Genomic DNA, 24,865 nt, shown 5'->3' on the forward strand with positions numbered 1-24,865 from the left:
ACCTTGCGGCCAAAAGAGGCATCCGACGATGCCATCACATCAACTTTATAAAATTTTGTAAAGGTATGAACCGACGACCAGGTAGCCGCCTTGCAAACCTGGACCACTGACGCCTGATGGCGGAAGGCCCAGGAAGCACTAAGCGCCCGAGTGGAGTGCGCACTAACAGGAAACGGAGGATTCCGACCCTTAATAGAATAAGCCTGTACCACCGTCTGTCTGATCCATTTGGAGATAGTCACGGCAGATGCAGGCAACCCCTTTTTGGGACCATCCGTGATCACAAAAAGTGAATCCGTTTTACGAAACGAGTCCGTAGTTTTCAGGTATACCCTGATTGCCCGAACCACATCCAAGGAATGTAACGCACACTCCCGAGGATGACTGGGCTTAGGACATAGGGAAGGCAATACAATGTCCTCATTCAGATGAAACTCTGAAACCACTTTAGGAAGGAAGGATGGATTCGGACGAAGAACCACCTTATCTCTATGAACCACCAGATATGGGGAACGACAAGATAATGCGGCCAGTTCTGACACCCTGCATGCAGAAGTAATGGCCACCAAGAAGGCCACCTTCTGGGATAAAGTAATCAAGGGAATCTCCCTGATATTTTCAAAGGGAGGTTTCTGAAGAACCGACAACACTAAATTAAGATCCCAGGGCGGTAAGGGCGCGCGCACTGGCGGAGCCAGGTGCCGCACCCCCGGGATGAAATTCCGCACCAAGGAATGAGTAGCCAAAGGTTTCTGAAAGAAGATTGCTAACGCTGAAACCTGACCCTTGATAGTACTCAAGGCCAACCTCTGCTCAACTCCTTGTTGCAGAAAAGCCAAGATTCGGGCCACCGAATAGGCCCGTGGAGGAAATCCAAAGGATTCACACCACGCAATATAAGACCTCCATGTGCGATGATAGACCTTTCTAGAAGTCGCTTTCCTTGCTTTAATTAATGTAGGAATAACTGAAGTTGACAATCCCTTGTCCTTCAGCACCTGAGTCTCAATAGCCAGGCCGTTAAAGCCAGCGATTGTAAAGCAGGCTGGAAGATCGGTCCCTGAGACTGCAGATCCTCCCTGAGAGGAAGTCTCTAGGGAGCGTCCGCGACCAGCCTGACGAAGTCTGCGTACTCGGGTTGACGAGGTCAGTCCGGAACTACCAGGATAACTGGAATTCCTTCCACCTCTATCCTGCGAAGAAGCTTCAGCAGCATGTGGGCAAGGTGAGGTAAAGTGGCGCTGCCTAATTATAGGTGATCCAAATGGATATGGTTAATTAAAGTGCAGTGGTGCAAATTAATAAAACTTCAGTGTAAAAGCGATATCAAAATTGATGTATAAATTAGTAAAGGTGTCTGTAAAGTGTTTTAGTGCAAGGTGCATAAATAATAGATGTGCTGATCTCAAAATAAATATATAAATAAAGACACACTCAATATAATATTCTGTGGGCTAAAATATGCATACAATACATTCACATTTGTGTTCTTAACAAATAAAAGCAATACTAAAGAGTGCTCATGCAGTGAATGGTTAGTCCCAAAAAACGGATCAACAGTCTATTTTGTTGCTGAGTGAGTCCGTGAGTAAAAGGAACAAATATGCAATAATCGATAACCGATGACTATTCAGGTCAAAATAAGGTGCTTTCAGTGCTTTTGGGGGTGATGTGGGTGATGGGTAAAACACACAGGTGCACCCCTCCAATTGCTCCCGCACTCACCGGAGGTATGTACCCCTACAGGGGTAACAAGCCTTATTGCAGCGTGGTCTTATGAGGCTCCTGTGGGAGGGGGGAGGGGATATCCCCCTTTGGTACCGGGTGATAGGATCTCCTCTTGGGTGTAGGCGATGGTGATATATAAGGAAGAAGTACTGGTGATTCTGCCAGTCCCCCTGCTTTCCTATTTCAAACTGACCACACTAGGCATAGAAGCACATCCATCTCATTGTGGTGGTCTCATTGGGATCATCAACAAGTACAGAGAAGCACAAAATCTGATAAACAATAGTAACAACTAGTGATCGACCAATATCGTTTTTTTTAATGCAGATACCGATATTTTCGGACATGTAAAAAAAAATTTTTTTTTTGATTTTTTTTTTTTTCTAAAGGTACTACTTGTGGAGGGATCTGGGGGTCTAAAAGACCCCAAACCCCTCCTCAGCACTGAAAAAGCATTCAAAACTCCGTTTGGCTGTTTTGAATGCTGTCAGTTTTTTAAATTGGCGCAGAGTACCCGGAAGTGATGTCATGACATCACTTCCGTGTTTTTTACATGGAAACCCGGGTCTTCTCTTCGGCGGCGGTGGAGGTAGGATGCCCAGGTCTCCCGTTGAAGGTGGCGGGAGGGGGGGGCGTCCCCTCCCACTCCTTGTAATGACAGCAGAGCGGCTTTTCAGTCGCATCGGTTGTCATTACAATTCAGCCGACCGTGGGCTATGGACACCGGTACCAGGGTGATGCCTCTAGCTGCAGGCATCAACCCGGTGCATGCACTTTCCCTAAATATCGGCAATATCGGTAGCCTCAGGGGCAGATTCCGATATATCAGGGAAAGTGCATATCAGCCTTGCCGATAATCGGTCGATCCCTAGTAACAACCTCCACGAATAAAGTGAAATTGTACTATGAGAGCCTATGTCAATGACATCAGTTTGAGACATTTCTGAAATCATTAAAAATTTGATTTGACCTGCATTAAGGGGGATTTTCTTTTCCACAGACGTGTATGGGGATGCAAGACTCAGTTAAAGGGAACACAAAGCATGCCAGCACAGGGCCTTTCAGGGACCTGAATTTTTGGATTCAAAATTCAGAAATACATTTTCAAAGTTTATTCTAATTCACACAATAACATCCACACAACACGGTTTCATTTTCTCAAGCCATAATGTATATACAGCAGATTAATTTCCTATGTTCACCTGATATTAGGTAGTGGGTAACAGCTCTATATTATCATTGCAGGAGAGAGAGCTTGTCAGACAAAATTTCAGCTCTGTTAATGTGTTACAGGTCCACAATGACATCACCTTACCATAAAATAACTGATAGAGGTATTCTTCCGGAGCTTTTCAGTAAAAAATGACCAAACCTGCCATCCTTGTAATAGCATAGAGTTCCAAAAAAAAAAATAACATACCCTTCTGATAAAAGGGCAGCTTCTAGTGCGCCTGCATATAACCATTTTTCTTTTCACTTATAACTGTATATAGGTTCCTCCACCTCCTCCTATGCTGTATGCCCCCACAGCAAATGCAGCATGGGTTCACCGCCCTGCCCCTTTGCCAGTCAAGGTAGTTGGTACATCTATTTCTGGCCAGGCTCCTGTGCTACAGTACACAGGCTGGACAATGAGTTTCATAAGTTATAAATAGGAGAGCCAAGATTATTCTCCCATTCATTCCTACAGAACCTTATATCATGCCTGAATACTGCAGCACTGATGCCCAGCAAAAAATGTACGCAAACACTGCCTAACTCACCCGAGGGCAGAAATTGGGAATAGGGTTTGGACTGTATTTGAGGTCCGTGTGGAGGGCATAGTAAATACAAAGGAGATATGGCTGTGCCTGTATAGGGTTACTAGTACTTTTAAGCCTTTTGATACATTGGGATCCATCAAACCTGGTAAAATAAGCTACCCAAACCAGCTCCAAGTCAAAGCTCTGACATTTCTCTAAATCTCTTATAGTGCATTCCCCTTGCTGACCTATAAAGGGGGAACACATTTTGCATTATGGAAGCCAGAGAAGATAGAATGTTTGACTGGGCTCCCACTTCGAGATAAGGTAGCTGCTTGCATATGCAATCAGTAGAAGACTAAGGCAGGCCATACACAGTGCAAATTTCTCTCCTGCAACCCATGCAGAAATTTGCACAAAACAGTGCTGACAGGGGAATCCCTCCTATGGAGCAATTGCCTTCGCCTGGCGGGGGGGAGCAGATGGAGGACGCCGTCACCGCCAGGAGAAGACAGTGATCATTGTTAACGGCTATAGGAGCCACTTGCAATAATGACAAGTTAATCCGGCAGGCTGGTTGTACTCAAATTGATCGATCAACTTGGTATATGAGGCCTGCCCATTAATGGTTTGGATTTTGGCCAGTTTCTGCTGAACCGACCGAGATTCAAATCATGTGTGGCTGGTCTAAAGGAACTAAAGAGTATATGCAAGCATTTTGATTTTATTCATCTTTTTTAAAGATCTATATTTACAATAAACAGGAGCAGTTATTAAATTATCTTGCAATATCACCTGCTTGTAAAATCAGGTGCTGCAGCACAACCGTACATTTACTGCAGATTTGATTTCTGTGAGCAGCACTGCATCGGATCAGACATCATCTCACCAAGCATCATAAACAGGCCTGGTTATTGTTTACACAGAAGATGGAAATACAGTGCCAGCTCTGCAGGTGCCTTTATGTATTTAAACTGAAAAACCCCTCACACTAGCCAATTATCAGCTACAAAGACTGCTGTACACCTCATCTACTGATTAATCATCAGGAGAATCTGGAAGTACAAAGACCAAATCTATCCTCATATGTTTTCAATATCCTTTTGCATGCTCTACAACAAACCATTAGTCACCGAATCCATTGACATAAGTATGGCACTGTGACAACTTGATCCACATCTATTCACATCTTTTCTGTATTCTTATATAAAAAATATGTACACAAGCACCAAGTCTTTGTTTTCAAGCTTGTAGTGTTGTTGCCGTGGTTTCCACATTTTTACAGTAATTCTTAAAGTGTATCCTAACCCAAGAACAAAGATTTACTATATTTCAGCTTACAAGTTTTTAGATGTACAAATTTTGGGCAAGAACTAAATATTTCTCCTGATCTAGCCAGATATCCCATGTGCTTGTACCTTTTTTGTACATTGAACTGAAACCTCTGGCAATGTCATCAGCCTTTCCCAGTTCTCTTTTGTGGACAAGAAAACAACTTCCCTTTGTGTAATAGAGTTGAGGAGAGTAGGGGTTGATTGTAGCTCAAACAATAAATGCAGCCCAGGTTGGCAATGCTGCTTCTCCGCAGAGTACTGCAAAGTGAGCGTTGTCACCCTAGGACAGGAGATGTGTTACTGACAGGATCACCGGACATAAATAGGGGGGGGAAGCCAGATAAAAACAAAATGCAGCCGCCGCCACCACATTCTAGGACTGGTAAGCTGCAATATATTACTTTATGTTTTTAAGATCATAAACGCTTTAAAACAGAACTAAACCCATTGGTTTACCTGTTTCTCAAAACAAAGCTCAAGTTGCAAATGTTCAAAAAATGTTATTAAGTCCCTAAACATGCCAATGTTGTTTTCTGCAGTGCATTTATTGACATTCTTCCTAGCATTGTATATACTACATTTAAGGCATGCCTCTGGTAAGAACTCCCACAGATGCCAGTTTGCTAATGTCAGCTCTCAACTACATTTATAAGCTTATAAGCCCTTAAATGGCTGGAGTCATAGCTGGTCATCTGTGCAGAACTACGGCAACTGAAGATCTAAGTTAAAATTGTGCTGTTTTTTGCTGCAGAAGGGTTTTGTTCCACTTGAAATTGCAATAATGAGCCTTGTCCCTAAACCCATTTTAGCAATGTAAACCCAAAACTCATTATACAGCCCACAGGACCACAAAATGTATAGCCTGACTTGGAGATAATGCTGTTTGAGATTCTATTGCTATGAATACCTGAGAGCTCCAAGGGCAAGGTCCAGCAATTTCTTCATCTGAATTCTGGTCATTTTTACTTTTACAATGCTAAGGAAGGCTGTAGGGAGAGAAGGAAGGCATGGTCTATGTATTCTTTAAAAACGGGTGTGTGGAAAACAGCTCACAGCTAATGAAAAGCACCATAAAATGATTTTAGGTGGTATAGTTCACACTGTTAAAGCAAAGCAGCATACAGTGGCAGCACAGGGCATGGTGCTTGTTGGCCTATGATGTTGCTAAAAAGTCATAATACACCCCTATATAAGAAGTTCAACACTTTACACCACAGCCAGCCAAAACCCATCATGTACAAAAAAGTTAAAATTTAAAAAAATAAATGTCCTTCTTAACACTAAATCACAGACTATGGAAAGTCTTTCATTCCTGCACAGTGAGTAGTTAGTCACTAGTATTGGGTGTCAGGGTGTCCCATGGACGAGGCACAGTTCTCTCTGCCATCACAGAGTAGAATGCTCCCATGGTAGGGAGGAGGTAATAGGCTGCAGGTCACTTGTTATCACTTTAGGTCATTTGGAGTTCTCAGTCTGTGCTGGAGGTAGATCAAGATTCGTTCCTGGGATGACAAATTCTCCTTCACCCTCAATGAGATGATCCCACTGATTGAAGTCCTTCTGGAGACCTGTTTAGCAGACAGAAAATATCAATCGAAGCCATAAAATAATGTTTTTTCTTCATAAAAAAGTGATCTTGGTTATGGAAGGCTCTAACACTTCAATACTGCGATTCTTTTATTGTTTCTTTGTCTCTGTTGGAGGGATTCCCCACACTTTCTTTCATGTTCACATTACTAACAAGTAACACAGCAGTAAAAACCTGAATGGGGGTCCTAAACCAAAAAAAAAAAATCCAGCCATTTTTGTATTTGGAGAGTAGAAAATTATTTTGGGAAGATTGTTTCTTAATTTTTCCTTGTTGCCCCCTATTGGAGAGATTGCCCATCACTTACACCTCTCTTACAACAGGAACCAAGATGGCAAAAATTAGTACGAGTCTCTAACCCTTCTCTGCTATATCCAAAACAAAATAGTATCGGACTCAAGCCAGAATGTTTTAAGTGATTTTAGTGCTGAAATTAAAGCCCAATTGTACCTTTGTTTCACTAGCTCAGCTCTTTAGACGTACTACAATAGAATAGAAGATATTGATTTAAATGTTACCATCAGTGTTTATACTGAAAGGTTTCAGAGACGGAACACACCAGAGGCTGTGCCACTGCCCTGAATGTGGAGGTCCTCTGTGATAAACACACACAGGGCTTAGTGCATGAAGGTTATACACCATGATTTCATCCCATCCATTTTACTACTTACAGAACGAGTTTCCAGAGACTGGGTCACACCTTTGGACCTGCAGAGTACTCTGCAGATAACTAACATAGAACAGAAGGAATTGGGAAAAGCAGCACAAGCAGAGCCTACTGCCAAAAGTCACATTCAAGGCAAGCTCTCAATCTTTGATCCAGCGCGGTCCAGGTATGGCCTTCTAAGGCAATACCAAACATTAGTCAACCTTAATGGAGCGTGCTGACACACGAAAAAAAGTGAGTTAAAGCAATAAAGGTCAGAATGGGTTCTCAAGATATCTGTTAGGGAAGGTGCGGGAATGCACCAATGGTCTTTGCAATCAAAGTCAGCGAATAACCGGGCTATTTGGGTCATAAAGTCCTGCATGACCATAAAAAAGCTTTAGCCAAGAGGGCAGAGAATTTAGCTAAGGTGGACTCCCAAGGCGGGAGACACTAACAGCAGGGGACAACATGAGGCCAGGCTGTAGACATCGGCAGCATTATTAGATGTCCTGCACGCTTCCCCCAACCTGTTAGTAGAAAGTGAGCTGGGGCACCTGGTACAGGGGGGATTCAATAAAAAAAAATTAATTGAATGAAAATCTCGCTGGGGCGGGGGGAATACCCCGGGCTCATCTATATTTGGCTGCCAGTGTCCAATCTGCCCGTAGACGCAGTATAACCCGACTTCCTGTGTCTCTCAGTGGATGCAAAAGAAAAATGTTTAAAGCCGATCTCCAGCTTTTAGTCAGGTTAAAATAGTTTAAAACCCTACCAGTGGGATGGGAACTTCTCACCCCACTCCCAGGAACAAAATCAAGTTGAGTGCTGCCCAGCCATTCACAGAGAGCTTTGCCTTCTATGAATGAATACAAATCTTCCTCTAAATGAGTGAGTTGGAGATTGTATTGTAATTTCTTCATAGAATACAAATCTCTGTGTAAATGGCTGCGCTCTGCTTGTGGTGTTTCCCAGTCCCTTCTGTGACTGCTTCCCCACAGAGAGCAAGGGCAAGGCTTTTCCACTCATGCTACAACTTGCTTTAAAGAAAAGAATTACCCGTAAAACATTAAAGCTGATTTCCAACTTTTAGCAAAGTTTAAATTGTTTGGACCAAGCTGGTCCAAACAAAATATTACCTTCACTACTAGATGTGGCCGCTGTGTGCACTGTATAAACTGTATGTAGCCTCAGCTACCAACCGTATAAAACGCTGTGTTCCAAAAGAGAACTTTCCACCCCACTCCCAAAACAAGTTTCATATGGGCTGAGTGTGTAGATGGGGGAATTAGGTCACTATTTGTTTTGTTCAACCTGTTGGTAGAACAAAAAAAATGGAATAATGTATGACCAGCCTTAAACTTTGCATGCATTTTGTGTGATGTACCTGGAATATATTTAGCTAATTTATACTAAAAGTTCAGTTGGGATTTAACTTATCTCCAGAATATTGGTTTATTAGTTTATTTATTTCAAATTAAGTCTATATGGGCCACAGCAAAAAACTGATCACAGCTTCACACGTGTATAATATATATATATATATATATATATACATATATATAAATAAATTTATTATTGACATGTACAGCATATATGGTTTCTATGTGAATACTCACCAAGATGTCGCTGTAGGAAAGCTAAAGTCACGTTGATAATAATGTCCATCCCCACATATGGATCGATTTCTCCCTTTAACTTGAATAGTTTTCCTATCAGGTAACCAGTGAGGAATGTGAAGTCGGGGAAGCTCTGGTGAACACTGCCTCTGTACAGGGAAATAGGACATTTCCATCAGACAAACTAAATGAGAACATCACTGTAATCTACATAGTATTGTTAGGCTGCCCATACATTTTAACAACCTGACTGTAAAATCCCTGTTAGATTTACTGACAATTATGTAATGCAAGGACCTGTCTTCAGAATTCAATTAATTCCATGGGGCAGGTCCTCATACTAGATAGTTGTTAGTAAATCTAACACAGAATGTAACATGGTAATCTTAAAGGAAACCTGTAATTAAGACTGTACTCCTGGAAATACTAGTTGCCTGACACTATTCTTTTTACTTTCAGTGACCTGGAAAAGCAAGCAGCTGATAAGTCAGATTGAATTGCATACGATAACCTTCCAGCTTAAGTGGTATCTGCCTGGTTACCAAATGGGCAGATACAATATATGTCTAAATCTGTTCAAGAACAGGTCATAAACATCATATACAGTATATGGACAGCATTAGTTGCCTGACTAACCATGTAAATATCTAATGCTATTCAAGACAACTTCTATATTGTATACAAACAAATGTAATTCAATATTAGATAAGTATGTGGCAAGGTGGAAGAGAAACAAAAAAGGCTCCTCCATCTATCGCTCACATTGAATGACACAAAAGATTTGGGGATTTACAGCCATCTGCCCTCCATTATACTTCACAGTTCTACTCACTACTGAGGCCTGCATTTTGCATGTCATTTATAAAATGCAGGTCGCGGTATTGAGTTTGCGTTAAAAGCTAGGTTTCTCCTTATAAAAAAATAAATGCACGTTAATGCATGTCAGTGGATCATGGATGCAAGGTAAGGCTCCTGCAAACTCTTCGTCTAGTTCTTTGCCCATTACCTTTATATGGATTGTCAGTTGGAGAGCTGGAGGAAGATGGCGGAAAATTAAAATTGGTGAACTCAGCTTTTAACACAGCAAGCCCGGTGTTCCGTGAGAATTACCTACCCCGTGAGAAAAACCTACCCTCGTCACTTCCGGCCAGGAACAGCTGAGCAGCGCAGCAGTGCGCATGCTCACAGCCCCGGATACGTAATGGAACAGCTGAGGAGCTGACTAGTGCGCATGCGCACTAGTAAGAAATGATCACGGTGTACCGTGAAAAAAACCTACCCACGCGGCGGTTACGTTAAAATAGCTGTGCTGCAATATGAGTCATCTCCGCTCCTATCCCTGTCACTTCCCTGATCTTGGCTAGTAAATATAAAAGCGGCTCTCGGCTCCGTGATTTATCTTTTCACACACCCGCCGCCGCTTTTATATTTACTAGCCGAGATCAGGGAAGTGACAGGGACAGGAGCGGATATTATTACTATTGCAGCACAGCTGTTTTAATGTAACCGCTGCGTTACACACACTGCCGTGAACCGGAAGTGACGAATGTAGGTTTTTCTCACGGGTAGGCAATTCTCACGGAACACCGGCGTGTGACTTTGGGATGTCACATGACCAGGCTCTCACCCCCTCTTTTTTTTTTTTTATTTATTAATCATTTTTATTCACTTTTATGTTTTTTTTCCCTCTAAGAATTACAGGCCTACAATATAAAACAACAGATTTCAATGCAAAACAATGTACCACATTTAAAAATACTGAAATAATCAGACCGCCAGGGAGGTTAAAAGAGAATTTTGGTATTGAAATAAACAATTATACTTCCATAGGGGAATGCACTGTAGCATCAATCATCTGTCCACGCTGCCTCTACAGCGAGAAGTGAGCAATAAAACACCGCTGATTGCCCAGCTCTCCCCCTCACTCTGAGCAGAGAGCCGTGACAGTCAGTCTCTGGCTCCCTGCTCTCCCCTCCAGTGCTCACTGGAGAACTGGGCTGTGAAGGGGGAGGGAGGGCTGGCTCAGGCTCTTGGTAGATGGCTGTGAAGCTGGGACAGGTGCTGGTCCAGGCATCAGGTTTTTCAAGCCTGAATTGGTTGAGTGACATCAGCCATCAGCGGCCTTTAGCCCCCTGTGGGCTGAAAACAGATCATAGGCGTGCAGATCCATAGGAGGTACAGACAAAAAAAAGCTTTGGCCATACTTCTCCTTTAGTGGCTCGAAAAACAAACAAAAAAACCATTGTAATGCTTTCCTCTAAAAATAACTCATTTTTTATTAAAAATATATAAAATGCACTCACAGTACATTGTGCACCGCAGAATAATTGTATTTTTAATGTCCCCTTAACCACTTAAGCCCCGGAAGATTTTACCCCCATTCCGACCAGGGGGTATTTTGCGATTCGGCACTGCGTGACTTTAACGGACAATTGCGCGGTCGTGCGACGCTGTACCTAAACGAATTTGACGTCCTTTTTTTCCCACAAACAGAGCTTTCTTTTGGTGGTATTTGATCACCTGTGCGATTTTTTGATCACTATAAACAAAAAAAGAGCGTCAATTTTGCAAAAATAGCAATATTTTTCACATTTTTTTATATGAAATTCCCCCCAAAAAAAATGTAAAAATCAAAATTTTTAAAAATTTTCGGCCAATTTGTTTTATGCTACCTATGTTTGGTAAAAAAAAAAAATCGCAAAAAGCGTATTTTGATTGGTTTGCGCAAAAGTTATCGTGTTTACTAACAAAGGGAAAGATTTTTGTCATTTTTGTTGTTTTTTTTTTTAACGCGTAATGGCGGCGATCTGCGATTTTTTTTGCGGTACTGCGACATTGCGGCGGACAGATCGGACCCTTGACTGACATTTGTGACACTTTTGGGGTTACCAGTGACATTTCTACAGTAATCAGTGCTATACATATGCACTGTTACTGTAAAAATACACTGGCAGTGAAGGGGTTAACTTTATTTGGGAGGGAGGGGCTGTGTGTGTCCCTAGGGGCGTGGTTTCTACTGTGATTGGCTGTGGCTCTAGCTGTAAGGACACTGATCAACGGATCTACATACTAGATCCGAGTGATCAGTGTCTTTGCAGCGAGGAGAATGACAGGCAGTTTGTTTACACAAGCTGCCTGACATTCTCCCTCTCCACCGCCGATCGCCGAGTGGCCGGCGGACATCGGGTCCGCTGGTCACACGCGCGGGGGGGTCCGTGACCACGCGGGAGCGCGCCTCCGGGGGCGCGCGCTCGCTCCCTAGACCCTCACAAGCAAGCAACGTAGCCCTACGTTAGTTTGCCTGTGAGGGGCTGACCGCCGACGTAGATAGTCGTGCGGCGGTCGGCAAGTGGTTAAGCACATCCAGGCACTAGGCAGTTTTTCTCTCACAAGGAGACTAGAAAGAGCCGCGCCTGAAAGCGCTGTAGCTCGCTGGGGAGGAGCCTGCTTGGCCTTTGTACACTGGAAGTCGGCCTCTCTCGGTCACATGACTGGACCCCATAATAACAAGTTTGGTCCCAATCTATTGGGAATATTTGCAGGTGTATGATCCCATCTACAAGACCCATGAAGAGTATATCCTTTAAAGAGGAAGGCATGTATTGACCGATTTTGATTTAGATGTCAAAATTGGAGGAGAGAGGGAAGATGGGAGAGCATGAATGAATCACCACTATGGAATCCTGCATTTTGCATAAGCACAATAACGTATTTGAGGAAGAAGATTTTGGACTATATTGTTTTGTGCATATTTATAAGAGCAGCATTATTCACATACTGGGCTTTTTAATCGCGTGAAGCTTTTTTTATTGTGGCATGGCTAAAAGCAGGTCAATATAGATCTGCAGTTGCTGTAAACGTACTTGATGGTAATCATCTTCCTCTCCACACTGGTGGAATCCATCTTCTTCATGATCATGACATTTTCCACCCACTGGAACTTTTCTGAGTTGACAAATAAAACTGGCTGGTGGATTGTAGTGAAGATTTCATCTCTGAGAGAGAACATCCAGGAATCCAGGGCTACACCACATCTACAACAACAGGTAGCAGACAAAATATCAGCGTCATTAGACGGCTTCTTGCATTAGAAACAGAGGTTCTGTCTATAAAGGGCATAGTACTATCTGCATGTCTCTTCTGCGATAATAGACTGCCTGCTCCAAGTCTATTATAAGAAGACTTCAGTTCCACTTTAATACAAAGATGTTACCCTTTGTGTTGACCACTTAAAGTAATATTAAAGTCTCTTTAAGCAAAAAAAAAAAAAAAACAAACAACATGTTATACTTACCTGCTCTGTGAAGTGGTTTTGCAGATCAACTATTTTTAATTGGGTCTTAAGAGAGCTGCCTCTTCTGAGACAGGGTTCACATCAGCTGGTGCTTCTGATAAATAGTAAACTTGAAATGTTTGCGTGCCTTTTAGCAATCAAAGTAGCCCTAAGCCCTCGTTCACATTAAACGCGGCTTTGAAATCGTGGGACCTTTAGATGAAGTCGCATGATTTTAAAGCTGCATTTTAGTCCGACTTTGGGGGTGATTTGAGAGACATCTGTGTAGGTTCATGCACTGATGTTTATTAAAGTCCCCCTGAAGACGCCAAAAGTAGTGCGGGAACTACTGTTGGAAATCAGTGCGGTGACTTGTCAAATTGCGCCAATGTGAATGGGGGCTAAACCACGCTTCAGAACTCATTATTTGGACTTCAGGTGTGCAAACTACTGACTCCAATTAGCTTTGACTGAAGTAATTAGTCTATGGGTTCACTTATTTTTTCTTCCAGCACTGTGAATGTTTAATGGATGTGTTCAATAAATACAGGAGAAATTAGAACGGTTTGTGTGTTACTAGCTTAAGCACGTTGTGTTTTGCCTATTTTTGTGAGGGTCAGATCGCATTTTATGGCAAATTACTGCAGAAAACCAGTTAATTCCAAAGGGTTCACATACTTTTCTTGCCACTGTATATTTCAGCATTGTCCTAAATATTAAAAGCCAGCAACCTTCAAGAGGTAAAGCACACACAACCTAGGAATATGGCTCAAAAGGTAGGGCAATCCTATAGGAGAAGATCCTTAAAGGACAAGAAATCATCATTCTCCCAGTGGTTGGAAGTTTATGCCAAAGTGGAGTCTGTAACCAAGGACCTCTAGCTTATAATCAAGACCTTTGACTTAGGGGTGGAGCCTATTAGGGAGGAACCTCCTGGAAGTATGGCCAATAGCATCCCTCAATGCCATGACAAGTTCCATAAGTGCATAACCCCTGTGTTTCAGGGCTGTCAAAATTGAGGTTGTTAATTTAACAAGAGTCAAATAAATCTGCAATTAGGAAACCAAAATTATAAAAGCGATAAAAGCTTGGGGTATTTCACTTATGGGGAAAAAGTCTTTCTGGCTTTGTGGGTTTTATTAGCTATTCCTAATTATTAAAATATGTGTGTTAGAATAACCTTAGTGAAATTCCAAGGATTAGTGAAGTGATTGCTAGTGTGCTATATGGTTTTATTATCCTGTAAGGGGTGCTATATAATTGTACTAAAGCTGAATAAACGGTTACAACTACATGAAAAGTGCTACAGAGTTAGGCCAAAGTAACTTAACCATTTATGCCCCGGAGGATTTGGTTGCTCGATGACCAGGCCCTATTTTGCGATTCGGCACTGCGTTACTTTAGCGGAACATTGCGGGGTCGTGCGACGCTGTACCCAAAGGAAATTAACGTCCTTTTTTTTCCCCACAAATAGAGCTTTCTTTTGGTGGTATTTGATCACCTGTGCGATTTTTATTTTTTGCTCTCTAAACAAACAAAGAGCGACAATTTTGAAAAAACAACAATATTTTTCACATTCTTTTATATGAAATTCTCAAAAAAAAAAAAAAAAAAAATTAAAAATCAAATTTTTTTAACATTTTAGGCCAATTTATTTTCTGCTACATATTTTTAGTTAAAAAAAAAAAAATCCCAATAAGTGTATTTTGATTGGTTTGCGCAAAAGTTATTGCGTTTACCAACTACGGGAAAGATTTATGTCATTTTTATTGTTTTTTTTTTTTTTTAACTAGTAATGGCAGCGATCTGCGATTTTTTTTGTGGGACTGCGACATTGCAGTGGACAGATTGGACCCCTAACTGACATTTTTACACTTTTGGGGGTACCAGTGACATTACTACAGTAATCGGTGCTAAAAATATGCACTGTTACTGTAATAATGACACTGGCAGAGAAGGGGCTAACAGTATGGGTGATCAAGGGGTTAAATGTGTCCCTAGGGGTGTGATTCTAACTCAGGGGGCGTGGCTTGTGAAGTAATTACAGAGACATGCAATCTTATATAGCAGGATCACATAGCCTCTGTGATCACTTCAGGGAGAATGACAGACCGCTGTGTTTACATCAGCCGTCTGTCCTTCTCTCTCAGCTGCGGGAGATGGCAAGTGGCCGGCAGCCATCGGAGCCGCCGGTCACACGCACTGGCTCCCCAGCTGACAAGCGGGGGCAGTAGTGCGCGCTCACCCCCTAGAGTCTCCTGAGCGAGCGACGTAGTACTACGTTGCTTTGCCCAGGAGCGGCTGCCTGCCGCAGTAAAACTGCGGGGGGCAGAGCTGAAGTGGTTAAGTAGCATCCTGAGTATTTTCAAGGCACTTGGCGATATGGGACATATGGGTGGTGATTACTCCGCAATACATTGTGCCAGAGTTAAAGTAGTTGTAAACCACTGGTGGTTTTTTTTTTCCCGGATCTGCAAGGTAAATGCATATTGTGCTAGCATGCATCGCATGCTAGCACATTATGTGAAACTTACCTGAAAAGGAAGCCCTCCAGCGATGCAATCGCTGGAGGCAGCGTCTATCTTTACCTGGTCTTCCTTCCGGGTCCGCAGACTCTGGCTGTGTGACAGGCTGGAGCCGTGATGATATCACTCCCACGCATGAGCGGGGGAGCCATCACTCACGGCACAGGTATCTGAAGGAACGACATGGGTGGCTGTTCCTTCGGAGTGCATGCACTGATGATGTCATCGGCTGCATGTAATGCAAATATCTCCTAAATGGTGCACGGTTTGGAGATATTTACAGTACCTATTGGTAAGCCTTATTATAGGCTTACCTATAGGTACACATTATGCCTTTGAGTTTACTTCCTCTTTAATCCAGCATGTGACCCATACATGTCCAATTTCAGCTGCCACTATAGAGGCACTGTCTGCATGGAATTTGTATAGGTTTCCTCTGGATGTTCCAGTTTTCGCCCATAGCAAAATATCACACGTTAACCCATTTTTGCCCAGAAAGTGTACATAAACAGGATGCCCAACACATTGTGTGGGTGGTGGCTCTCAGTTCTGTTACTGACAGCCATCGGTTATGTTGTGAACACAGGAGGTCGGCCTCTTAATACAGGTGCCTTACAGAGAATACCTTGAATTTTTCTAATGAATTCAAAGTGTTCTCCGATTGGATGAAGAGGAGAGGCAGGGCAGTGACAACACACCTTATCTTGTCCAATCAGAAAATGCTTTGCAATCATCAAGAAAAGGCAAAGCGTTCTTTGAATGGTGCTCGGGCCCAGCGGACGACCTCCTGTGTGCAGAATGCAGCAGGGCAGCTGTTCAGCATGAGACATAAAAGGCAGCAGAGATTACTGTCATAATGGTGTCTACTACAGAGATTTCCTGCTGCTAGATAGATCCCACATGTATGGTAAATGCAAAGTTACATTGACCCAAGCTGGATCAATGTACAAAATACCATACCTGGAATTCTTCTAGAAAATAGAAGCCTTCAGCCTGCAGATGAACTCTGCCACGTTCAGGTTGCAGTGGCTTCTGCAGTGCAATATGTATATAATTTGTAATTGTTGGATACAATATAGTATTTAAATAAAAAACAATAATAACTTCATAAAAAGAAAAAAAAAGTATTTTTTTAAATGGTTATGCATTTGTCAGCCTGTAATAAAAAAGAAAAAAAAAAATAGAATAAAGTTCTCCTACCATATAAAAAAGAGAAAGCAAATTCAGTAGAGGAAAGGAGCCTGTACAACTGTGCAAGAAGGCAAGGTTGGGTTTTTTGCGTGCTGCATTTGCACGGGCACGGCAGCCCCCTCTTGTGTGTTCTTAGTTTCAAAAGTCTAAAGAAAACTTGTAAGACACAGTCACGTCCTTACCTAAATCGCGAATCCCTCCCAAGTGCTTTGATTGCTGTAGCTGCCCCAAAGGAGTGTCCCGCTGCTGCCACTCTCTGCATATCAATCGAGTCCTATAAAAAAAAAAGCCAAACATAAAAATGTCAACCAGAAAGAATGCCACTCTCCCTACTGTTTTTATCTTGTAGTTGAGGTTTTATCAACTAGCAGCTCTTTAGCGGAAACAAGTTTATGTTTTCTCTGAAAGTCACTTTATGCACATTGCGCATTCAGCTTCCGCTAGTTTTGCTTAGAAGGATTTGTGTCTCTTAAACCTATTTCCCACACTCCCCTGCTACACTCCCAAACATTGAATTAATGAAAGATTCCGGCCAATCATATAGGTCCTACTACCTTATCTTCTATGCTCAAAAATTACTTGGAAGTCGTAACACTGTAAAAATGCAGCCTAGCCTAACCACTGAACTTAAGGCTGCGTTCATACCATGGCGTTCCAGGTCCCGGGCGGAATTGCCGCAAAACGCTTGTGATCCCCGTTACTTTCAATGGCACCCCAATCATGGAGTGATTTTGCTGCGATTGTCACCTGATGAATCGTGGTAAAATCACACAAACAGAATCCTGGGATGCCTGTCACCATAGGAACCTCTTTGGACAACAGGCATCCCACGATTCTGTTTGCGCAATTTTGCCGCGATTAGTTGGGCGACAATCTCAGCAAAACTGTGCTGCGATTGGGGTGCCATTAGAAGTAACAGGGATCCTGTGTTTTGGTTCGGTTCGGAATCCTAGGCAGAATTATGGCGATTCCGCCTGAGATCAAGAATGCCATGGTGTGAATTGGACGACAGATCATCCGGGTTTTTATTTGCATGTTAGTCGCTTATCAAAAATGCAGTTATGAAAATTTTCATACGACAAGAGTAAAAAATCAGAAGTGATGTCATGTGTTGTAGTGTATTTGTATTGTATTTTCAAACAACAACTGTACTGATTAAACGAAAATTGTACAAGCAGATATCGAATGAGAAACATTTTGGTGCTTGTCCGATTGGATAATATCATTTGAGCTGCCGTGATCGTCTCTCGAAAGCTGTGTACTAAGGATCAGATTATCGTACAATTACTTCAAAAGCAGTATTTTTCATCCGATTTTCGGATTGTGTGTACCCTCCATAACATTGCTCAGATTGCAGACAGAGAGTCAAAGTAACACGGTTAGTTTTGTATCCATCCGGTTTCATTATCTACATATCAAAGGGATGAGCTTCGATGTCAGCTAACGATTTTGCCACGATGTCGCGACTTAAAGCAATGGCTGTGTAATCTTGAGGTCTATAGACTTCAAGTCGCATCAAAGTTGGACCAAAGTAGTGCAGGGACTACTTTGAAGTCACTGCGACTTGAAGTCGCACAGATACTCATTGGAAATAATAGGGTACGACTTTTCATGCGACTTTGCAGTCCCAATGCGCAGAAGTGTGAAAGGGGCCTTTACCAACACTATCCTCTTCAATGGTGCCTTTGTTTATTGTATCTTTGTTTGTGTTTATGGAAAGAAATTAATCAAAATAAACATTTAAAAAAAAAAAAAAAGCTATACATCAATCAGTATTGGCTCATGATTAAAAACCTCAAAGAAACGGTGTTGATGGGCTTTTTGTTCACTTCAGAACTGTTTCTCTTCCAATACTAGTCTATTGCAATGCAAAAGCAGCTTGAAATGCAAGTCAGAATGAGGTCAAATGCACCTGTCAGTGAATTTTAAAATGATCTTAAAAGAGTCTTAGCCCCCGTTCACACTGGTGCAACTTGTCATGCGATTTGACAGTTCCACATCGCATGACAAGTAGCACCCATTGCCATCAATGCAACCATTTATATCGCCACGACTCATGTCGCAGTGATTATGAAAAAGGTTCCTGCACTACTTTTTACCGATTTTCTGCAACTTGCATAGACTTCTGGTAAATGAAGTCGCAAGCCGCAATGAAATCAACAGTGCAAATCGCACTGATATGCAACTTCAAAATCACACTAAAGTAGCGCAATTTCCAAGCTGCATCGGTGTGAACAGGGGCTCATACTGATGACAAAAGCAGCTGCATTTGTTTATCAAAGTTGATCAATGCTGGTTCTAGGTAGGAAGGTGCTTGCAATTCTTTACACCAGAGCCTATGTCACTTCACTATACAAACCTTTAACAGAAGCCAGTCAAAATTGGACGGTAATGCATTGGTTATCGGTTTGCCAGCATTGATATCCAGCAGAAGGTCCAGAGCCCTGATGCATTCATCTGCCCTCTTCTGTACCTACAGATAATAAGCCAAGGATTATGATCCACATGATTTTATAAAGGAACATAGCACAGTTATAAAGATAAAAATTTGTAAATGATACTCTCATGTAACATTGGCAATGCTCTCAGAAGTACCTTGTATACAGTGCCTTGAAAAAGGATTCATACCTCTTGAGATTTTCCACATTTTGTCATGTTACAACCAAAAACGTAAATGTATTTTATTAGGATTTTATGTGATAGACCAACACAAAGTGGCACATAATTGTGAAGTGGAAGGAAAATGATAAATGGTTTCAAAATTTTTTACAAATATGTGAAATGTGTGACATGCATTTGTATTCAGCCCCCTAAGTCAATACTTTGTAGAACCACCTTTCACTGCAATTACAGCTGCAAGTCTTTTTTGGTATGTCTCTACCAGCTTTGCACATCTACAGAGTGACATTTTTGCCAATTCTTCTTTGCAAAATAGCTCAAGCTCTGTCAGATTGGATAGAGAGCATCTGTGAAAAGCATTTTTGAAGTCTTGCCACAGATTCTCAATTGGATTTAGGTCTGGACTTTGACTGAGCCATTCTAACCCATGAAAATGCTTTGATGTAAACCATTCCATTGTAGCTCTGGCCGTATGTTTAGGGTCATTGTCCTGCTGGAAGGTGAACCTCCGCTCCAGGCTCAAGACTTTTGCAGACTAACAGGTTTTCTTCTAAGATTGCCCTGTGTTTGCTTCCATCCACCTTCCCATCTACTCTGACCAACTTTCCTGTCCCTGCTGAAGAAAAGTATCCCCACAACATGATGCTGCCACCACCATGTTTCACAGTGGGGATGGTGTGTTCAGGGTGATGTGCAATGTTAGTTTTCCACCACACCTAGTGTTTTGCTTTTAGGCCAAAAAGTTAAATTTTGGTCTCATCTGACCAGAGCACCTTCTTCCACATGTCTGCAGTGTCCCTCCACATGGCTTCTTGCAAACTGTAAAGGGGACTTCTCTTGGCTTTCTTTCAACAATGGCTTTCTTCTTGCCACTCTTCCATAAAGGTCAGATTTGTGGAGTGCATGACTAATAGTTGTCCTGTGGACAGATTCTCCCACCCGAGCTGTGGATCTCTGCGGCTCCTCCAGAGTTACCATGGGCCTCTTGGCTGCCTCTCTGAATAATGCTCTCCTTGCTCGGCCTCTCAGTTTAGGTAGACAGTCATGTCTTGGTAGGTTTGCAGTTGTGCCATACTCTTTCCATTTTCGGATGATGAACTGAACAATTCCCCTGTGAGATGTTCAAAGCTTGGGGTATTTTTTTTATAACCTAACCCTTCTTTAACCTTCTCTACAACTTCATCCCTGAACTGTCTGGAGTGCTCCTTGGCCTCATGATGCTGGTTGTTCACTAAGGTTCTCTAACAAACCTCTGAGGGCCTCACAGAACAGCTGTATTTAAACTGAGAATAAATTACACACAGGTGGACTCTATTTACTAATTGACTTCTGAAGGCAATTGGTTCCCCTAGATTTTAGTTAGGGGTATCAGAGTAAAGGGGCTGAATACAAATGCATTGCACACTTTTCAGATATTGATTTGTAAAAACTTTTGAAAATCATTTATTTTCCTTCCACAATTTTGTTCCACTTTGTGTTGGTCTATCAAACAAATTCCCAATAAAATACATTTACGTTTTTGGTTGTAACATGACAAAATGTGAAAAATTTCAAGGGGTAGGAATACTTTTTCAAGGCACTGTAAGTGTATACACATTTAATTACTGCCATGATGCTCTATCATTCAATCTCTGAGGTTCGTCTATGATTAGCTGACTCCTCTCCCATTCACTGATATCAAGGTAGTTTAGGATATGGTTTGTATTCTCATTATAAAAAAAAAAAAAAAAAAAAAAAAAAAAAAACTTAGGATTGCGAGCACAATATGTTCCGAAAAATATGCTTGTAATCAAAAGCACTCTTATATGTATCAAAGCGAATTTCCCCATAAGAAATAATGGAAACTCAGAGGATTCATTCCACAACTATTTATTCATAAATCTTTCAGTTTATAGTCCATATAAAAAGATTCTAGCAATGTGATAGGTTGTGTAACCTCCATCAATGGCAGCCTCCACAAGGGGATTTAGAAGCAAAATCCAGCAGGAGCTACAGAATATAAAAGAGAAGTGTACAATATGGTTACATTTAATGAAGGTACAACATTTAGCAACTCACATGGTTGATGATTAAGAGAGGCACATCTAAGTATGCTGGCATCCCGGGTAAAGCTGTCCACATAGACCATCCTCCTCCCTGCTGGCTCTCACCGCTGTCAGTCAGCAGTCGATCTGAAAGTGAGTCTTGAAGCGCTCGTGTAGCGCAGTGTGGAAGGGATGGCGGTGAGGTGGACGGTCTATGTGGGCAGCTTTACCCCGGATTCCTGCATACTTAGATGTGCCTGTTTTATTCATCAACCATGTGAGTTGCTAAATGTTGTACTTTCATTAAATGTAACCATATTGGTCCCCTTAGGCACCTCTCTCCTCTTTTATACTCAGTTGTAACGTGATGTTACTTGTATATCAAGACATCGCTTGTTTATCAAGTTTAAATTTATTTAAAAATTAGCTTGTCTTGCAAAACGCTCTCAAACCAGGTTATTCTCAATCCAAGGTTTTACTGTACAAAGCAAAAATCTGCTTTAATGAGGAACTTCGCCCCTGTTTCACCCTAGGTCCCACGCTGTATTCTTCCTAGCTTTGTCATCAGGAGGTGGTTGTCTCTTCCTGGTCCTTCAGCCAGCCCCCTGATAACAAACCACCAGGTCCTTTCTCCTCCAGCGCAGTGTGATGCCTCAGCTGACACCCTGTGGGATATCTGATGTGGATATCCCAGGAAGCCACAGGAGCAGGGTGTTGACATTCTTGCCTGGCAGGCAGGGGATGGGGGTGAATTTTTTAGGTTAAAGTTCACCTTTTGTAACATGTTACACCCATACCCACACAGCCACATCCTTCATTCACACAGTTCTGTGAATGAATTAGAAGTGCTGTCTGCCACTGCAGCAGATGGCGTTTAGTTCAATGAACTGCGAGGAAACTGATGAGCGCTCTCAGTTTATTGATTCTCACTGTATTTCAGTAACTGTCTGTATGTACAGGAGCTGCAGGAGGTTGGCATTGCACTTGCGATGGGTGCAATGCTTTGGAGGCTGCATTGTAAAAAAATAATAAATGCACATTTTTTATCTGCAAAATCATGTGCATTTATTTTATTTTTTTTACAGTGCCAGTTGCCGGCCCGTTCAATACCACACGGCTAATACAAAAGACAGGGCCATACACTGATGACGTCAAACCATAGAGTTTATTCAGTCACAGGCAGATAGCCGTGACCCTCTGCTGCATTTCACTCTTATATGACTAAGCTCAATCAGGGGAGAAACGTGTCAGAGGGAACTATACGGTTTGACATCATTCGTGCGTGACCCCATCTTCTGTATTAGCTGAGAAGGGATTACTATCATCTAAAGGGGTATTTTGGAATGACTTTAAAATTCAGTGTGGAGCCTTTCTTTTTAATTTAGGCAGAAATTAGTTCCAATCAGCTGAATAACAGTGGTCTAAGGTAGACAGACCTTAGCAATTTTTAGGCTGGGTTCACACTAGAGAAACCCACATCCAATTCGCATGACTGGGGAGTGGGCACGGTTCTTAATGGAGCCGATTCACACATCTCTGTTGCGGCTGTGGAGCGGATTACACAGGGGTCCTGTGCGTCTTTAGCTCTTTTTAAGGTCCAAATTCAGGCCTGATTCGTCCCTGAAACGGAGAACAGGGATGTACCGTACCCCTACTGTGAGCCTTGTCAGCACTAAGTGTGAACCCAGCCGGACACCATTAAACGCGTTTTCAAAATTTGTTTGCATAGGCTCAAGACTCTTTTAATGACCGTATATGTAATGTGAGAGCGAGGTTGATTTACCAAAACTGCAGAGTGCAAAATCTGGTGCAGCTGTGCATGGTAGCCAATCGCTTGAGTTTGTTCAATTAAGCTTTGACAAAAAACCTTGAGCCCTGCTTTACACTGCATATGATTCACACAGTAATCGCAGTGCATTCCTGTGCAAATCACATGCGATTCTGTGTGGTGCGATTTTAGTCATTAATTTTGCACCGTATTTACATGAAAAGGTGCGGGCAGCTTTTATTTTTGTTTGCACTGAAACCGGATCGCATGTTTTTTTACACCCATGTGACCCAGTTCAGGCATACGCGCTGCATTTTGTGACCTGCTTTTGGGCTGTCGTCAATTTTTAATTGACACCCACAGTGGATCGCATGAACACGGTGCAATTGCTATCCGGTGCAAGAAACGCACAATAAAAGCTGCGTTTCCCACACCACATCAGTGTGAACCAGGGCTTAAGCTGGATTGACTTATGTACAACTGGGGTGCCCATACATGAATCTAAATTTAGCTAGTTAATGCTGAACCGACCAAATATCGGTCCATGTATGGGTGGCTTTAGACCTTAGCCTCTCTGTGTCCTTCTTTCCAACAATCCAAACTCTTACCTGCTCAAATCGGAGTGGGAATTCATCTGAGCCTGGTTTTGGAGCCTTGTTATAAATCCACACCTCCTCCAGAGGGTCACACTCCTCCTCACAAACGTCAGTAGAGGACCTCTCCCGGAGATAAAACGTTGCAGATGCAGACTCATCTCTGTTTAAAGGTAATAAATTCAAAGAAATGAATACTTCAGCAATTTATAATGCTCAGCTAATGTCACGGATATTACGGTATTTTTTTTTTTTTTTGCAAATGCAATAAACAGAGGAAGAATAATCTAGGTACAGTATGTGTTTTAGGAGATATACTACAAGGGATGCTTCCAATGAGGATATGCTTAAAAAAAGCTAAAACAAAAAGTACAATATGAAACCTGATTATTAAAAATGTTCTTTTATTCACTTGTTAGAAGAATGGCATACTAATTTACCTATTTATAAAATATTGTATGAGCTTAGAGAGAATGTAAAATAGTTTGATAAGATCTGGGTACATTGGATCTCCTCCCTCCACATGCTTCTCCCACTACACCCTGGTGATATAGCCATGTAAATGTAGGTTTTCTCCCTTTTATCTTGTAATACACCCCTTTTACAGAATAACTCCAGCTCCCCACCCCAAAATTCAGGGAAGCAGCACACATTAACCCAGAAGCTGCAGTGCTGAGTGTTTCTGGACCTCCCCTTCAGAAGGCATTTCTTGGTCTGCTGCTCAGCTACTTTATACCTATGTGATTATGACAAAAAAAGTGAGGCTTTAGTACTACTTTACAAAGTTATAGTTTCTTCATTCATATAGCCATTGGTCAGCCCAAAAGCTGCCCAAAAAGACACATGTAGGTCTCTGTTCCCCAATGACATAAGCCTGTCTGACCAATCATTCCTAAGTAGATGTCTTAGATTTCACAAAGTAAATACCATCCATATTTACTAAGTGCATAGCAAGTGTATTTCAATAATTTTTCATTCTTTTTTTTTTTTTTTTAAGTAGAACTAAAGGCAACATTTTTTATTTTAGATAGAGTAAGGGAGGATTACACCGATACCACTTTTTTAGGCCACTGATACTTTACACTGATACTTTTTTCAAGTACTCGCGGATACGGATTTTCCAATACTTTTTTTAATGTAATATGACAGTGGCACTAATATGCAGCACTGATGAGTCGGCACTAATATGCAGCACTGATGGGCACTAATAGGTGG

At 41.9% G+C, this 24,865-nt stretch overlaps 1 protein-coding gene across 3 annotated transcripts in view; it reads right to left on the reverse strand.

Moving 5' to 3' along the window:
* Nucleotides 1-5,626: 5,626 nt before the first annotated feature.
* PLA2G7 (phospholipase A2 group VII) overlaps nucleotides 5,627-24,865 on the reverse strand; it is a 115,137-nt gene continuing 95,898 nt past the window's right edge. For all 3 annotated transcript variants that reach the window (XM_082249201.1, XM_082249202.1, XM_082249200.1), the window contains exons 6-11: nucleotides 23,666-23,813; nucleotides 19,006-19,119; nucleotides 16,829-16,920; nucleotides 12,521-12,691; nucleotides 8,658-8,806; nucleotides 5,627-6,372 (exon numbers count right to left, since the gene is read on the reverse strand). In XM_082249201.1, coding sequence (XP_082105327.1) covers nucleotides 6,260-6,372; nucleotides 8,658-8,806; nucleotides 12,521-12,691; nucleotides 16,829-16,920; nucleotides 19,006-19,119; nucleotides 23,666-23,813 — 787 coding nt within the window. In that variant the 3' untranslated portion in view covers nucleotides 5,627-6,259. The remainder of the gene's footprint in view (nucleotides 6,373-8,657; nucleotides 8,807-12,520; nucleotides 12,692-16,828; nucleotides 16,921-19,005; nucleotides 19,120-23,665; nucleotides 23,814-24,865) is intronic.

This window comes from Pelophylax lessonae (genome assembly GCF_965119305.1).
Source record: "Pelophylax lessonae genome assembly, chromosome: 3".
NCBI classification, from domain to species: Eukaryota; Metazoa; Chordata; class Amphibia; order Anura; family Ranidae; genus Pelophylax; species Pelophylax lessonae.